At 39.6% G+C, this 16346-nt stretch overlaps 1 protein-coding gene across 5 annotated transcripts in view; it reads left to right on the plus strand.

The window, feature by feature from the left end:
* Positions 1 to 16346, plus strand: part of DIP2A (disco interacting protein 2 homolog A) — a 79841-nt gene that overhangs the window by 43017 nt on the left and 20478 nt on the right. For 4 of the 5 annotated variants that reach the window (XR_011000991.1, XM_068196426.1, XM_068196428.1 and 1 more), the window contains exons 5-18: positions 1195 to 1440; positions 5242 to 5370; positions 5940 to 6059; positions 6943 to 7140; positions 7988 to 8079; positions 8352 to 8462; positions 9211 to 9334; positions 9589 to 9698; positions 10113 to 10215; positions 11135 to 11199; positions 11518 to 11611; positions 12041 to 12160; positions 12867 to 12981; positions 13900 to 14039. Coding sequence is in view for 4 of the 5 variants with exons in the window: in XM_068196426.1 (XP_068052527.1) it covers positions 1195 to 1440; positions 5242 to 5370; positions 5940 to 6059; positions 6943 to 7140; positions 7988 to 8079; positions 8352 to 8462; positions 9211 to 9334; positions 9589 to 9698; positions 10113 to 10215; positions 11135 to 11199; positions 11518 to 11611; positions 12041 to 12160; positions 12867 to 12981; positions 13900 to 14039 (1767 nt within the window). In the remaining variant the exon portion in view is untranslated. The remainder of the gene's footprint in view (positions 1 to 1194; positions 1441 to 5241; positions 5371 to 5939; positions 6060 to 6942; positions 7141 to 7987; positions 8080 to 8351; positions 8463 to 9210; positions 9335 to 9588; positions 9699 to 10112; positions 10216 to 11134; positions 11200 to 11517; positions 11612 to 12040; positions 12161 to 12866; positions 12982 to 13899; positions 14040 to 16346) is intronic. The other variant, XM_068196429.1, reaches the window with a different exon arrangement.

Consider the following 16346-nt stretch of genomic DNA (forward strand, 5'->3'; position numbering starts at 1 on the left):
TTATGATTTTAGACTCCTAAGAGAAATTAGTCTGAAGTTATTGGAAATGCACATATTCTTGAAAATCAGAAAATTAAAGAGCTGGTAACAGAATTGCGTTGCCCAAGATGAGGAGTAGCTTTTTTAATGTTGATGCAAGAAATGTACATGGAATTGTATGTAGATGAACAATTATGTGTCCTGAGGATTAAGAAAATAGCCAAAATTAAGGTTGCAGAATTCCTGGTGCAGCCAACCCCAGATTTCCATGTCTGGGACTCTTAGAGTATAGTAACACCTACCTATAGTATAGACACCCTACTTTATATAAAGCATGTAACAGATCAAGTCATTAAAATTCAGCAATTTCTTTATGAGGGCAAGATTTTTTTCTGTAATAAGACTTTCTGGTTTTCTCTCAAAATCACAAGGGATGTATTTTCTTGATATTTAGAATGACCTTTTTATTTTTTCTTGGATGGACAATAACTAAGGAAAGATTCCAAAGGGGAACATCTGGAAAGTTGTAAGTAACTGGATGGTAATTAAATTAGGAGCCCTTTGTCAGACTTCTAACAACAACAAATATACATCTAGAATGAAAATATGCTTTACTAAGCATTTCTGTGTATTACTTATTAATATCAGTTTATGTGGTTAAAATACATGCTTTGTAATTACTCTTTCATTGACCTTCAGAGCACCATGGCTTTTTTAGGAATTAGTTCCCAAAACAATTTGTCAGAAGAATCGGAAAGTGACGAATTCCCTTCCCCTCAAAAAGAGTGAAAAAGGAAATAAAAAACAACAAAAAAGGAAAAAAGGCTTTATTCAGGTGTAATGAGATAAAATTTACCTTTTCAGAACAGAAATATTTTTTCGGTGGAATAGGGACAGGATGAGATGCTCACTGATCGTCTGCTGTAGCTAGAAGCCTTTTTTAACTCTCATGTCATTCCAAACGTTGGAGATAATTGAAACTTTGCTCCAAGTGTGTTCTGGCCCTGATGTGTAGAAGTTGTTGTCTTAACCCAAAAAACGGCAGCGAGAGGGATTTGTGTGCGTGAATGTCCCATTCCTTCAGTCTGCGCCCCTCACGCGTAGCGCGCGAGAAAGCTGCGCGGAGCACGCGGAGCACAGCCGAACGCCGTGTTCCTGGTGCTGGGTCATTCCCATTCCCCCATTACAGGCCTGTCATCATTATTTTGACCACAGACACATCGTCAGCATCAGAAGATGAGGGCTCGTTGCGGCGGCAAGGGCGGATCAGCTCCACTCCGTTCCAGAGCCATTCCAACGTAGAGCCCTGGCTTAACCGGGTCATTCAGGGCTCCTCCACCTCATCCTCTGCATCCTCCACCTCATCTCATCCTGGAGGGAAACCTGCTGCTGCTTCCAATACAGCTCCTGCCACCACTGCTGCCACTGTGCTTGCAGATCTCATGGCACACACGCAGATAGGTCAGTAAACCTGCCGGTGTGGTTGGAATGAAATCAGATTACAAATCCCAAAGCAGGGCTAAACACACAGGTCTTCACCAGGAGATACCTGTGAATGGCCTTAAAATGTGCAATTCACAGACCAGGTAGGTATGATGTATATGTATTTAACCCCAGCCAGTTGCTCATGAGATCTGAACTTGCATTCTTCTTGGTAAAATGCTTGCTTTACCAAGAAACTAAGGTTCGGTTTTAGTGGATTCCAAAGCACAATTTCAAAGGAATCCTGTTTAGTGCATGTTTTGCAATCTGCATGTATTTACCCTAAAAAATGTCAGATTGTGTATTTCAGATATGATTCTGTTGGTAAGCACCCAAAAAACAGACAAACACACAGAATCTTTGGGAAGGTTTTGAAAACAGAGGTACTAATCATTAGGGAAAATTTTTGTTGTCTGTACAAAACCTTTAAAGAAACCTAATTTTTCATATTCCCATTTCCAAGCTTATTAATAATGAGAAATTTGCAATTTTGTTTGTCCTTGTTAAGAAAGAAGGTAATGTAAGAAAGAGGTAGTCAGTCACCTCTTCACTTTGAGCCATTCTGGATTTAATATTATGGATTAGTAGAAATCACGTTTAACTCCTTTAAATTACAAAGTCAGTTATGGCTAACCTTTCAAGCTTAACTGGGATTGATAAAATTCTTAATATAGCTGTAAAAACTTGCAAGATACCCAAAATGTAGGACAGCATCTTGTTATGTCTCATGCCCCAGGCCAGATAGACCTGTCTATCAGGACTATTTAATCAACAACATACAAAATCAATACCTTTTATGCAAAATCAAGGCCTTACTAAAAAGTTCAGAGTCCAGCATTTAAGCAGCTGAATGTTGGGCTGTATGCAAGTTTGAAATTCCATTAGTGGGAGATAATTATAGTATCTAGAAGGAAGGAAGCTCAGGGATTGTTACAAGCTGATGTATTAAAAAGATTTATAAAGATAAAATTTCCAGTGCCTTTGACCAAAAAAAAAAAAAAAACAGATGCATTTTCACATAAGAATGATCTTCCTCATTTTTACCATGCTTGCCATGTTCTATCAGTTTTCATTCCTAGCTTGGTAACATTCATGCATGGCCAATATCAGTTCAGTTGGGACATTTTTTCCTGTCGGCATGTACTTTTCCTAGCTCACAAGAATATGAAAACGTACTCAGTTCTTACACTGCAAACTTTTATGAGTCTTGATAAATACTCACATACTTTCTAAAAGGGGCTTTGATTTGTCCTAGAGCATAGAAGATGAGTTTATTTATTTTTCAGATAGTGTGCTGATATCAGCAATCCGAAAGGCATCTTACATATCTTAATTGCCATGCCCTACTGAAATATTCTGTGTTTTGGATATGTACTGAATAGCTGTTCAGAGTTTTGAGATGTTGGAGAATTTAAATTTAGCAGCTTGTTCCCTTACAGCTCATCTTCTCCAGCCTGCATTTTTAATGGTGAGCTCGAACTAAGTTCCCAGGCAGTAAACTGCACTGTTGGAAGTGCAAGGTTACAGTGATTAGTGGAGTCAGATAGAAATGTGCATTATTTTTCATATATTTGTCTTTCACTTAATACCAGCAAGGACAACCCTGTATGTTGGGGGGCTTTTTTTTTTTCTTTTGTGTAATATTTTTTTTTTAAATTAATAAGGCTGGCAGTATGTCCTGGTTTTTTTTCAAGATCACCGTATCGACTGTGGGGTATTTCCCACCTTAGCTCTTAGAGCAGCTGGAAATACAGATCATCATGGCTTTTAATTCTCTGTCATATCCCATTTGTTCTTCCTTTGGACACTAGTCTGTTGTATTTATCTCTGTCTTGTCATCACTAATGGAAAGGTCCTTCAGTTTGAATCCAATTAACCTTTCTTCTTGAAGTCATAAGTCTCCTCACACTTTTTTTTTTAAACTCCTCACCACTTATCTTACCCTGCTGTGCCATGGTATTTCTGGATGATACAAACAAATAGCATGGGGTCTCATGGGCATTTATTAATAAAATGCTCAAATGATTAATTAAGCTAGTGTGGTTTTTATCTGAGCACAAATCCTGAAAATTGAACATATTCCTTCTTCATACATAGTGAGACGTTGCTAGTCCCTGCAGGGTTTGTCAGGTGGGAAGTGGGAGCCAGGTACACTTGTCTCTGTGGCCAGGTTGTATGCTGCAGGAAGCCTATGGTTTGGTACTTTGGGAATGCCAGGGAGGGAAAAAAAAACAACAAAACAAACCAACCAAAAAGCAGCTTCAAAAATATAGAACAGAGTGAGAGCATATATATGAGGCAGGTGTATACATGGGCTCTCTGTGGGCAGTGGTTACACAGGTCAGCTTTACACAGTTGTCATCTTTGTGGTTCCTGAATCCAGAGCATTTTTCTGACAGATGAAGTAACACTTTCTCCTTTGTGTACCTCACCCATATGAAAGGAATTTAGTCTCTGCAATGCAAACGTTGGCATTTCAGTGAGGTCCATTGGAAAGGATGGGAATGGGTTTAATTTCTTCTCTTGGTGATCTAAGTCCTGCTTAGAGCTGGACTTGTGGCTTGTGTATCAAGCCCTCTGGAAATGTGGGACCAGTGCAATAAGCACTTGCTATCTTGGGGCTGATCACTGCCTCAGAGTGGGGGATTATGTATGTATTTCAGAGCACTGCCCAGATCTCACTCTGCCTGCAGTTTTTCTGGCAAGATTTGTGACATGCTGAGGTCCTCCAAGGACTGTGTGTGCAGAGGCAGCTCTAGCCCTGGGCAGCAGGGTTTTCTCCAGCTCTTCCCTGCTGCATTCCTATTTTTACTTATCAGGATTCTGAATATTTCAGTCCTCCTATTCTTCTTGTCTGTTGTTTAAACGCTTCTCAGAAATACTGTCATTTCCTAACCCATTCCATTCAAAACCATTCTATAACCATTCTACATTTTTGGAATGATGATAGCAACTTGTTACAGGGGCAGTTAGTGATGCGACAAGGGGAAATAGTTTTAAATTTAAAAAGAAAAGAGACTCAGATTAGGAAGAAATTCTTCCCTGTGAGAGTAGTGAGGCCCTGGCTGACGCAGGTTGCTCAGAGAAGCTGTGGCTGCCCCATCCCTGGAAGTGTTCAAGTCCAGGTTGGATGGGGCTTGGAGCAAGCTGGTCTGGTGGAAGGTGTCCCTGCCCATGGCAGGGGGTAGGACAAGATGAGCTTTGAGGTCCCTTCCAACCTGAACTATTCTGTGATTCTGTGACATTCCCTAAGCATTGCTCTACAGCCAGGAAATGGGGAATGATGATAGCAACTTGTTACAGGGGCAGTTAGTGATGCGACAAGGGGAAATAGTTTTAAATTTAAAAAGAAAAGAGACTCAGATTAGGAAGAAATTCTTCCCTGTGAGAGTAGTGAGGCCCTGGCTGACGCAGGTTGCCCAGAGAAGCTGTGGCTGCCCCATCCCTGGAAGTGTTCAAGTCCAGGTTGGATGGGGCTTGGAACAAGCTGGTCTGGTGGAAGGTGTCCCTGCCCATGGCAGGGGGTAGGACAAGATGAGCTTTGAGGTCCCTTCCAACCTGAACCATTCTGTGATTCTGTGACATTCCCTAAGCATTGCTCTACAGCCAGGAAATGGGGCACAGCTCCAAGCAAAGCAGGCTTGTGCCTCCAGTTTGTTAGGAGGTTCTCGATCCCCTGTGAGGATTTGTGAAATACTCTCATTCATTAAGAAGCAGATTTAATTATGTTGATTCTTAAGGTGCCTGATGAGCTCCTGTATCTGTCTTGCATTTCTGCAGAGAACCACTCTGCCCCCCCTGATGTGACCACTGGCCTGGTGGAATACCTGCACCATGAGCGCCCGCAGGTCGCATCCGTGCGAGGAGTGCCCAGAGGCTACAGCAGCAGCATTCTGGAAACTGCAGATGGTGATTGCATTATAGACCTCCTACCTTTCCATCTGTGTCCCCTTGTATATGTATCTTCATATGCATCTTGAATTTATATTGCCTCAGAGCTTTAAATTTTGATACATATAAAAACATATCTTTACATTTAATTTAACATATACAAATGAAAATCAGCATTTAACATGTTTTGTGTTGTGATTATTTTTACAAGCCCCCTAAAATATTGAAAGATTCACTCAGTTTTTCCAAGCATTCTGATGCTTTCCCAATGGAATGAGTGTTAAGGTGTAGCAAATACCTAGAGAACAGGAGAACAGGACATTGTTCATGTTTCAGTTGAAATCTCATGAAGGGATCAGTGGTTTGAAAATCTAAAATAAAGTGTGAGGAGGTATCTGCATCAGCCAGGTAGCCAGGGAGTAGCACTGTTTGAAAATAAATAAATCCATGGTGGAAAGTCATACTAGTTAAAGCTGTTTTCTTCCAAACAAGGTACTCATCCTGAATGACTTTTCTACCTGAAAGTTGTGTGTTTTAGTGTATTTTGGTTAAGATATGATAAATAATAAATCTTTTCCATTTGCCAGGTGTCCCAGTGAATAGCAGAGTGTCCTCTAAAATCCAGCAGCTGCTAAATACTTTGAAAAGACCGAAGCGCCCACCTTTGAAGGAGTTTTTTGTGGATGATTTTGAAGAACTGCTAGAAGGTTAATTTTTTTTCAGATACATTTTTTACTCCTAGTGTAAGTGGTTCATGACAGAACTGATACTTAGCAAATGTTGGTTTCTTTTCTGAATAGAAAACAAGCTATGGTGAAATTAATACAGTGGAGCAAGAAAGGTCATTATGTTATCACAACTAGAACATAATCTTAAACTCAACCCTCTTACTCAGTGTGACATTTCTGAGCAGCTGCCACTAGAGTTCCCCTACTATTGGTTTGATACTTGTAAGATACAATGTTTTTGTTTTTCTAGTCTTTTGCTCCAGATGAGCTTCCATTGAGGTGCATGTAATTGTGGAAAGCATCACTTTGAACCATTAATTTTGCTGGTTGTCTACATTGAGTGTTTGCTAATTTCAACCAGGGCTTTGCTAACTAAGATCAAGATACTTCACTTTCTGGAGCAGCTTGGAGCAGGTTTTTAACAGAAGGCCTTTCTTTAAAAATCTATTGTTAGCCTGGCATAGTGTATTTTTTCATCACCTGTTGAGAATCCAGTGCAGCAAAAATCAGTGTCCAGATGTCACTGAAGCTGTTGTCTCTGCTAACCCTTCCTGGCTTACGGTGGCTTTCACTGAAATAGATATGGAGAGCAAGCAGCAGAAAACAGCAGCTTTCCAAAGTAGAGAGAGATGGGCTAAAGATTCAAATTCTGGTCTTTTGATAATGTGGAATCACAACTCTGAAGTGATGGTCACTGTTTTTTGGGAAGCCAACAGATGATTAGCATAGCATCATCAGAAAGCAGAGGAGAAGTAGTGATAGCTGTGAGGAGGAGGTGAATGGTTCATAGAAGATCCTGTGAAGTGTAACTTACACATATTGTACAGATTGACGTTTCCCTTTTGCTGTGCTCTGGTTTTAGTGCAACAGCCTGACCCAAATCAACCAAAGCCTGAAGGAAACCAAGTGAATGTACTAAAAGGGGAACCCCTGGGGGTTGTGACCAACTGGCCCCCCTCACTGCTGGCTGCCCTGCAGCGCTGGGGAACCACCCAGGCCAAAGCCCCTTGTCTGACGGCGTTGGATACCACTGGGAAAGCCATCTATACCCTGACCTATGGTACGTGTTGGAGCCAGCTGCCAGGAGGAATTAGGTGTTCATCATGAAACAACTGCTTGCCTTAATTCAGAAGGGCTGCCTCTGCTTGTAACACATGGTTGGAGATTGCTGTAGGAATGTAAATTATAAATTCATTGTATATGAATTCAGCGTTTTTAAAGAAGTTAAGGAAGAGAAAATGTTTATTGCAAGACATATTGGTTCTTTCCAAGTGGCTATTTGTAAATCTCTTAGAACTGCGTGGGTTTTTTCATAAAGGAGCACTAAAAATAGCCTAGTGTAAACTGAGAGGTAGAAACAGATGACTAATAATGCACTCTTCAGGTTCCCAGAGGAGACGTTCCATTTTAACGTCTTCTTGCACAGCCTTATAGAGAAGACTCATACCTCAGGTGGGAATTGTGTTAATGGTGGGAAGTGAAACTTGCCTGTATTAATGACCCAGAAGTATTATAGTAAATTACATTTTTGGGGAAAATAACTGTGTCCTTCAGGATAGCTCACTGCAGCATTTCCTTGTATAATATGTTAGAATCTTGAACTTTATTGTTTGCATTCTCACAGATGAAGGATGCAGGAAATATAGCTGAGCAGCTGCAATAATTTAATTACTCTGCAGTGGAGCTTTGAGTGTTGCTTAGAATAGCATGCTTAGTTTTACATTTAAAATTCAAAAAAAAAAAAAAGAAAGAGGTAAACCAAAAAGAAGCCAAGTTCTAAATTGTACTTGGACTCAGCCAACTGTCGTGATACCATCATGCTTAGTGCATATGTGAGGGACTAAGATCTGCCAATTAAGTGTTAAAATTTTAGTTTCTGCTTCTTAATTTCTTCTTTTATTCTTTAGGCAAGCTGTGGAGTCGAAGCTTGAAGTTAGCCTATACCCTGCTAAACAAGCTAACCACTAAGAATGAGCCCCTGCTGAAGCCTGGAGACCGGGTAGGCTGCTGTTGGAAGTGGTCCCTATGGATGAAATAGTGAGGAACAGCTTTAGCTGAAGAAAGCCTTGTAATAAAATATTGTAATAATATGTTGTGAAATAATCGTTACTGTGACTTATAATAATATGTTGTCTCAATACTTAGTATTTCTATGCCTGGTTATCTATGAACCTGGACATTGTTGTGAAAATTTTGTTCCACAAATGAAAAAGCAGCCCCTCTCTCTGCCAAATGACAAAAAAAAAATCCTATTTTACTGTATTTTTGTAGGTAGCTCTCGTATTTCCTAATAGTGATCCAGTTATGTTTATGGTGGCATTTTATGGATGTCTCCTGGCAGAACTTATTCCTGTCCCAATAGAAGTTCCACTGACAAGAAAGGTAGGCAGATACATTCAACATTTTTATGGTTTGATAAATAAATGAAGTGTTTGTCTGTGTGTGTGTATGTCTAAATCCTACAGTCCTTACATGGGGTCCTTCAGAGCCTGCTCTTCAGAAAGCATCAGGTGGACTGTTCAGTGTACATTCTGTGCCTGGAATTGTATTCAATATTCAGTTAAGGAAAGGGAGAAGTAATATTAAGCTAGTAATTTAAGTATTTTAGGGTATGTAATTGTAGAAATTATTTTAATTCATTATTTTCAAAAACGTGCAGAAGTATTTATCTGAGTCTATCAGAGAGAGGCTGTCTTTTCAGCTCTGATGCTGAGTAATGAGGCAGGCAGAGATACCATAGTTCCTGGAAATACAGGTATAATCCTACACACCTGGAGATTGTTAGAGAAGAGCTAAAAAGCTACAGGCTCTGCTCCTCAGTGTGTCAGGACTCAGAAACAGCATCAAACCAGTTTTCTGTTTTAGCAGAATTTATAAACATCCTGTTGGGTTGTAGAGGGATATACAGCCATTTCTTCTGACACTGCTTTTCTTACTAGATCTGCTGCAAATCTTAGCTGGCAGTAAGAAAAACTTAATTTTCTCAGTCATTTAAAGGTCTTATGGGATTGACTTTTGTTTTTTCCTGTGATATAAATTGACTTAATGTTTTCTAAACATGAAGAAATTACAACAAACTGTCCAAGTGCTTTGTTATTTGTAATTTTACTATTTCTTTGTTTCTCTACAGGATGCTGGCAGTCAGCAGATTGGGTTTCTTTTGGGCAGCTGTGGAGTCACGTTAGCTTTAACCACTGATGCCTGTCAGAAAGGCCTCCCAAAAGCTCAGACCGGCGAGGTGGTGACGTTCAAAGGTGTGGGTTTATTTTTTATGGGATAAAAAGCAGGTATATTCATGGTTGTTGTCAAACTTCAGCTTTTGGGTTTGCTTGCATGGTTCTTACACATAAAGAGCTGCCTTGATTGTCATGGCAGTGCTTTGTGCTGTTTCTTCCTCTCCGGCAGGGAATTTTGCTTTTGCTTGCCTCCTGTCATTATCCCTGAATACTGGGGGGAAAACTCTGATGTTTGGAACTGTGGTGACAGTAGCTTTTATTTTTCTTTGAAGGCTGGCCTCGTCTCATGTGGTTTGTGATTGATGGGAAGCATCTGGCAAAACCAGCCAAGGACTGGCATCCCCAGGTCCGGGATGCCAGCGCCGAGATTGCCTATATCGAGGTGATGCAGTGTCATGTGATAACTTCTGTGGTTGTTCTGTCGTAGTTTATGTGATGTTTTCTTCCTCTAAACTCTGGATATAGTAAAAGAGACAGCTGTAATATTTTAAATTGTGAAACAAGAATGTTTCCATCCAAGGCTGCCAGGCAGACTGTCAGTTGAGTGACTGTGTGGAGTCAGGTTGAAGACTGGGGATAATCAGCATTTTGGGATCCCCAGGACAATTTAATTGGACTAGAGAAACAGATGTTTTTTTACCATATTAGTGTATTCTGTGGACATAAATATATTTTTATGCTAGGTTTTGGAATTAAAAAAGCTGGGTTTGTTTTTGTAATATATTTTCACTTCACTACTGTAAATTTTCTTGGTTTTGCTCTTAATCTAATGTTTGCATATACTTTCTCTTCTCAGTACAAAACAAGTAAAGAGGGCAGCACAGTGGGCATTACTGTATCTCATGCCTCCATGCTGGCACACTGTCATGCACTGACTCAGGCATGTGGTTATTCAGAAGGTAAGTTTGATAGGTGTAACTTTAAAATTATACTGACAGCTGTGCATTTTCAGACAATTCATGTTGCATAATCATGTCTGTCTCCAGAGAACTTCAGATACAGAGTAGTTGCTTCAACTGCAAAGGGAAAAACAAACTTCCTCATTCATAAAGGGTGTGATGTGTGAAAGAGTGTTAAGCCACCTGTGAAAATGTAATCAAGGAGGGGATCTTCCTCTTACCCAATCATGTCCCACAAAAGAACATCCCCCCAGGGATGTGAATACAGTGAGAGATCTGCTTGTTTGCAGTCATTCTTCCAATGAACAGCCAAGAACTGCACTTGGTTTTGACCATCTGTATGGACTTAATCTGTGCTACCATCTAACCAAATATTTTCCTGCATGCATCCATCCTACATCAATGATGAGCAAGTTTTACCTAATCAATACAAAATATTCCTCAAAAATCAGGTTGAACCTTGATTTTAAATCTTTGATTCTATTTTTTTTTAATCACATAAGATATTCAAATTCCTCAGAGAAAATATTCAAGAAAATCTAGTAGAGCCATGGTGGTATTTCTTACTGGATCTAATTCTTTCAAACACAGATTAACTTTTTCAATTCAGCTGAAGAATTTTGCTTCAAGTCTAAATTTTCAGTCTGCATAGTTCATCGGCAGATAGAAAGGGTATTATAATGAATCAAGGTGTTAAATACCTTGTATTAGTCTAGTCTAGTAATCACAATTCAAAATGATTGCAATAAGTAAAACAAGCCACTTGGACCTTAAGCAGCCTGCTTGTTGTAGGCAACAGAGCTTTGGTTTCTTAGCAGTCGTGGAAGTTTCAGAGTTGCTTGAACAAATATTTGTAATTCTTAAGTATTTTTATAAATAGGCTTTTTAAATCTGTTTTTTTTTTTTCCTTTGCTTCCAGCTGAAACACTAACAAATGTCTTGGATTTCAAAAGAGAGGCTGGCCTTTGGCATGGAGTCTTAACGGTGAGTATTGCAAGAAACGCAAAAAACTGCAGGAATTTGCTTCTTTCATTGGTAGTGTACTGGTATCAGAATGAGGCTATAAATTCATCACTTCTCTCAAATGGTTTTGTTTCAGGACTTACATTTTTCAGAATAAACTGTTGCTTTTTCTATAACTTGTATAGCATATTTTTTCAGAGTATGCACATAGTTTTCACTACCAGTTAACTGTAAGAGTTATGCTATACTGTGATGATGGGGGGGTTTATTTAAGCATTGTTACGTGTTCTATATTTTTTAAGCCACTTGGAAGTTTATTTTTGAATCTCTTTCTTGTAGAGTGTTATGAACAGGATGCATGTCATCAGTATTCCCTATGCATTAATGAAGGTTAATCCACTTTCCTGGATACAGAAAGTCTGCTCATACAAAGGTACCTTAAAGGTTGTCTTAATTCACACATCTCTTTTTGGGTTATTTAAAACAAATTAAATTGTTTGTGCAAAATGTCTTTGTATCACACTGAATACCCCATTTCAGTATTCTGTGTGCTCATAGTGACACTGATGAGTGATGCTGATGGCATCTTCTGAGAGACCTTTAAAGAAACTGTGTTTCTTAGTATTTGAATTTATAGCAGACATTCAAATTCTGTGATCAAGTCCATCTGGAGACATCGAGTATACATGTGTTATAGTAGTTGAATATTTGGCATTTGTATTTGTTTTCTACATTTGTAGTGTCATAAATTTTGTGTGTAGTTTCATAAATGTGTATAAATACACAAGAATACTTACATAATTGTATAACTGGTCTTTATTTTGCTCTGCACATGCAGCATAATTACTGTTCTGACTTGCAGCCCGTGTAGCAGTAGTAAAATCCCGTGATATGCACTGGTCACTTTTGGCTCAGAGGGATCAGAGAGATGTCAGCCTGAGCTCCTTACGGATGTTAATAGTGGCAGATGGAGCCAATCCATGTGAGTATGGATGCATTTCTTGAGTATCAGTCTTGCCAAGATTCTGTTTGTTGTAAGCTGTGTGTCAGAGCTGATGCCTGGGGAGTTAGGCAGTTTGTTCTGTAGTAAAACACTATTTGTGTGCCAGTGATGCCACTGCTTTTTCATTGCTGTTTGCACTTCTTGGCTGTATTTACCAGTGTAAATTCATGTTTTGAACTTCATGGTTTCATTAGTGCTGTACTCTTCCATGAATTGACTTGAACTGATATCTACAAGGTATAAATATAGCTATAATCCATTTTGGGCCAAGTGCTAGAGGCCTGGTAGAACTGTGAAGGTATGTCAGAAGCATTTAAGTGCTGTGACCTCTGTAAGAAACAATCAGATAGGAGCTGTATAAGAGGTTGATATAAAGTTACCCTTAGTGACAAAGTATTCTGATCCCTGAAGGACTTTCCACTATACTAAGTGCTGCTGAGTGCTGCCAGAGGAATATGCAGTTGGGAATTTCATTCAGTGTAGTTGTTAGGAGTTCTTTTTCCAAATCTACTGTCTTACAGTGAACTGGAATGCCTTTTGGACAGTTTGAAAGAATATTTGGTTTGTACACAAATGCAACAGTGTTCATATAACAGCTGAGAGTAAGCACAGACTTCGAATTCCTGCAGCTCAAGCTTTCCTGCTCTTAGAAAAATGTTTCTGATTATGTGATGGTTCTTTCTAGGGTCAATATCTTCCTGTGACGCATTCCTGAATGTATTTCAATCCAGAGGTTTGAGACCAGAAGTAATCTGCCCCTGTGCTAGTTCTTCAGAGGCACTAACTGTTGCTATTCGCAGGTAATTCCCTTTTTTCTAAGAAGTGAACTGAAGCTTTTCTTGACTATTGAAATGTGTCATAGAATCGCAGAATGCTTTGGGTTGGAAGGAGTTCAAACCCCCTGCCATGGGCAGAGACACCTTCCACTACACCAGGTTGCTCCAAGACCCATCCAACCTGGCCTTAAACACTTCCAGGGGTGGGGAATCTCATGTTAAGGTGATAGTCAGAAAATACCATAACCCACATAGAGATGCCCAAAGACCTAGGCAGAAGGAAATATGAAGCTTACAGGTGTCTCCTTCACTAAAGGATAGGTGATTTTATTTATTTTCTTTAAAAATTTTAATATTTTCTAAGAATAGTCAGGCAGAAGTTGTGTTTTTCGTGCTTTGGGAAAGTGAAGTCTCCTCCTCACTGAAGTTATTGGAGGGCCTTTTAAAATGCCCTCAAAACAAGACTTACTTATTTGGGAGGAAGAAGATGGTGAATCCTCCATCAACTGCTTATGTACAATGATTTGTAAACAAGGGCCTAAAATTAAAAAAAAAAATATTTGTAGCTGGTCTGAGAAACACCATTGGATTTCTGGAGACAGCAAGGGATGCTCTGAGAAAAAGAAATTCTTTAATTATTAATAGACATATGGATGAAATATGCTGGAATTTTTTGATAGCAGTTCTGATCAAAATGTGCCTTTTCAGAAAGTCAACTTCAAGAAAACTTGAAACAAAAAACTTTGAAATTTTGCAAAGTTTTGTTTTAGTTCTTTCTTAATTTAATTACTGTATAAGTCTTGAACTCTTGTTTGTTCAAAGTGAGAAGCCATTCTTTTAGTTAACCATACCGAGCCTGAGAAACCAGCAGAATGTTTTTAGTGACCCTCTCACCAGTACTGATCTGTTGATTCATATCTAACTGGACTTTCTGTCTTCCAGACCTTCTGAACTGGGTGGCCCCCCCCCAGGAAAAGCAGTGTTATCCATGAATTGTCTGAGTTTTGGCGTGATCAGAGTGGATACAGAGGAGAAGTTGTCAGTGTTAACTGTGCAGGATGTTGGGCAGATCATGCCTGGAGGTAGGAGAGCATTTTGTGTAGGTTTCAGCATATTCCAAATAAGTTATCTTTATTATTACACTTGTGTGCATGGAGTAAATAAAAACATTAAATACCTTTAAGTTAGTATGAGTTATGTTTTGACACATTACCTAAACACATGATGGATTAGAGATTAATACACAATCAAACTGAATGACTATGGATTTTGGTGTAGGCAAATGCTTTTGGCTTGTTGCAGAATTGTTTTTGGAATGGAGTGGAGTAGAATAGAATATTTCAGTTGAAAGGGACCTCATCTCAGACCCTGCAGAGGTGATGGAACAACTAGTTCTGGAAACTATTTTCTCATGCCCATGGAGAACAAGAAAGTGATCAGGAGTAACCTGAATTAACCTATTTCCTAATGACATCTGTTTGCAACACTCTGGTTCCTGAACTAGGTAGAGCTGGGTATTGTTCCTCAGCCCATTAATTGAAGCAAAGAGACTTTGTCTCATCCTTATTGTTCTCACTTGAGATCTGGCTGCATTTGGAGAGGAGAGCACTCTGAAGATGGTTAGTAAAGGTAGGGTGCCAAACCAGACCTCAGACTGTGAACAGTGGGATGAAGGACTGGACACTTGGTCCCATCTACTCCAGCTTTTAGGCTGGCAGCTCCATGGCACTGTCTGTACTGCTAGCTTCAGACCCTGGGTTAATATTCTACAGAGCATCTGCTCAGTGGCAGGTTCAAGTCTGCCTTAGGATGTTGGAAAAGTTCCCTGTGTGCTTATGGCTAAGTGATTTCACGTCATTACGATTGTCAAAAAAAATGTCTCTGTCCTTGTGAAATGCATGATTGAGCAGTCAAGAGGGATCTGTGAAAAAACTCTTCTCCTTTGTCAAAATTCCTTGGAGCATTGTCTGGCAAATCTAGGGGACCCTTGCTTGTGGATTAGGGGGCTACTGGCAGGCAGTGATAACACTAACTTTCTACATGAGTAAGAAGTGTCAAGTGACTTGTCTGATTATGTGAGAGGAGAATAATGAAATGTGTCCTATTAAGTGCCTCAGAGTGATATGACTTGTAATTGATGGCTGTTGCTATTTAAAAATACAGTAGTAAGTGGTAAAACTACTTGTAGGTTAAGCAGAATTTGGACAAATTAATTCATTAACTCCTTTAAAACTCTGACTAGCATTGAGCTGTCAGAATCTGGGCCAGATTTACTTCAATTTGTCCACATATTAAGTATTCCAGCAGAAATTTCTCTGTACAATCCTTAAGTCAGAGTATACATGATAGATTTAATTATAAAAGATAATTGATAACTTCTGTCTCTTAAAAAATCCTCTGGAGTTTGAAGGAAGTCAAAAGACTAGCAGCTACTTACAGGGGTGTGCTAAATGAAAGAAATTAAAGACTTAAGTAAATGAATTACTTAGTTTCAAATGAGTCTGCATGTACATTCTAACAGTGGAGATACTTGTGCCTTACTTGGTAAGATTTATGCTTTCTCCTGTGTAGTATTCATGGAGGGTGTGCCCTTGTCCATTCTGGCTTGGTGTTTGGCATACAGGAGAGAGCATACCACCACCTGCTCATTGCCCCTCTGCTGGCTGATGAGTCTTGCTTTTGGTTTTGTATTTCTTTCTGAAGGTTTTGTTCCATCTTCTGATCCCCACTGAACTTGGAGGTCTGCCCTAGCCTTTCAAATACTTTGTGACATAGGAGCTCACATTCTTGAATTTCATTTGGAAATGGTCAAGCCAAATGGTTTTGATCTCATAGACCTGTGAAGATTTCTGTCATGCTTTATTCAGGAACTATCTGGTTAAAAGGTCATGGATAAAATGTCCACTTGCACTCTCCTTTTTCTTCTGATCCTGCTTTTTTTTCTGAGATGCTGAGCTCACCTGCTCAGGGGATCTTACTCAACAGAGCCATCAGCACCAGGGTCCTGTCACCTGTCACTGCTGTTTAACCCATAGGCCATTCTTGATGCCACATTCCCTTCATGTTCATGATCTACTATGAATGGCCATCACAAGACCCTCAAGGGAAGTGCCACCATCCACAGAGAAATCTTCTCAAAAATAGCATGGGAATTTTTAAGAGAAAATCTGGTGTGCATTCCTGTGGAATCCTATTCTGGAGGAATGATGTTTTACCCTACCTGCTGACCACCTTGGGCTATTTTGCATAGTTCCTGGCAGGGACTGGCATTGCTAAATTTGGCTCCTCACAACATTGTTCATTTTTTCAAATTGGACTGGTAAAGATGGTAGGGAAAGTGTCAGACCTCTTTTCTTCTGCCCATTCTCAGCTTCCAACTTTCACGTCAA

This window comes from Anomalospiza imberbis, chromosome 7 (assembly GCF_031753505.1).
Source record: "Anomalospiza imberbis isolate Cuckoo-Finch-1a 21T00152 chromosome 7, ASM3175350v1, whole genome shotgun sequence".
In the NCBI taxonomy this organism is placed as follows: Eukaryota; Metazoa; Chordata; class Aves; order Passeriformes; family Viduidae; genus Anomalospiza; species Anomalospiza imberbis.